General features: G+C 38.5%; 1 protein-coding gene across 1 annotated transcript in view; it reads left to right on the top strand.

Annotated features, from left to right (window-relative positions):
- The first annotated feature begins 255 nt into the window (after positions 1–255).
- LOC104816624 (aluminum-activated malate transporter 8) overlaps positions 256–860 on the top strand; it is a 2,608-nt gene continuing 2,003 nt past the window's right edge. Inside the window, exons 1-2 of the mRNA XM_010545537.1 lie at positions 256–625; positions 736–860. Of these exons, the coding sequence (XP_010543839.1) occupies positions 349–625; positions 736–860 (402 nt within the window). The 5' untranslated portion in view covers positions 256–348. The remainder of the gene's footprint in view (positions 626–735) is intronic.

Here is an 860-nt window from a genome sequence, read left to right as displayed (position 1 = left end):
ACTTGGTTTCACTATTTTGATAAAACAAAATTGTAAATAGAAAAAGAAAACATGACATGCGGATAAAATATATGCTTAGATGCAGGCTTAGTCAGCATTGAAAATCTCTGTCTGGTCGAACGAAATTTATAATTTATAATAATAATAATAATAATAATAATAATAAAAAAAAAATTGCAACAATAATTTTCTCCACCTATAAATATAAGCCCACATTTCTCACTCACCACACAAAAAAAAAAACACTTAGTTTCTTTACACTCTTCTCTTCTACTCCCCAAAGGAGAAAGCTCCCACTTCACCCAAGTTATATAGCCTTTCTTTGTTTCAATCACCTGAATTCCCCCAATGGAGATTCGTCCGAATTCTCTAGAGAAACCTAAAGGATCCTTCCAAGGGCTCAAGGAATTCCCCGGGAGGCTCAAAGACGACGTGGTCAAGCGTGTAAATAACGCGAAAAAGCTCGGGAAAGATGACCCGAGGAGGGTCATCCATTCCATGAAAGTGGGGCTTGCTCTCACATTGGTGTCTCTATTGTACTATGTTAGACCGCTTTATAACAGTTTCGGGGTTTCGGGCATGTGGGCAGTACTTACAGTGGTTGTAGTATTCGAATTCACAGTGGGTAAGTCCATATAATCTAATGTTATCACATAGAGAAAACTTGAAATATAAATGTCATCAAAAGGGTTGGATTGAATTCACTAAAGTTTAAAACTTTTTTTTTTGGGCTAGGTGGGACATTAAGCAAAGGTATAAACAGAGGGTTTGCAACGTTGAGTGCCGGTGCCTTAGGCGTAGGATCCGTACACCTTGCAAGTCTCTTCGGACACAAAGGAGAGCCAATCGTTCTCGGCATT

Source organism: Tarenaya hassleriana, unplaced genomic scaffold (assembly GCF_000463585.1).
Source record: "Tarenaya hassleriana unplaced genomic scaffold, ASM46358v1 Cleome25, whole genome shotgun sequence".
Classification (NCBI taxonomy): Eukaryota; Viridiplantae; Streptophyta; class Magnoliopsida; order Brassicales; family Cleomaceae; genus Tarenaya; species Tarenaya hassleriana.
Note: the sequence above shows the minus strand (reverse complement) of the source record. Positions and strands in the feature narration are given on the sequence as shown.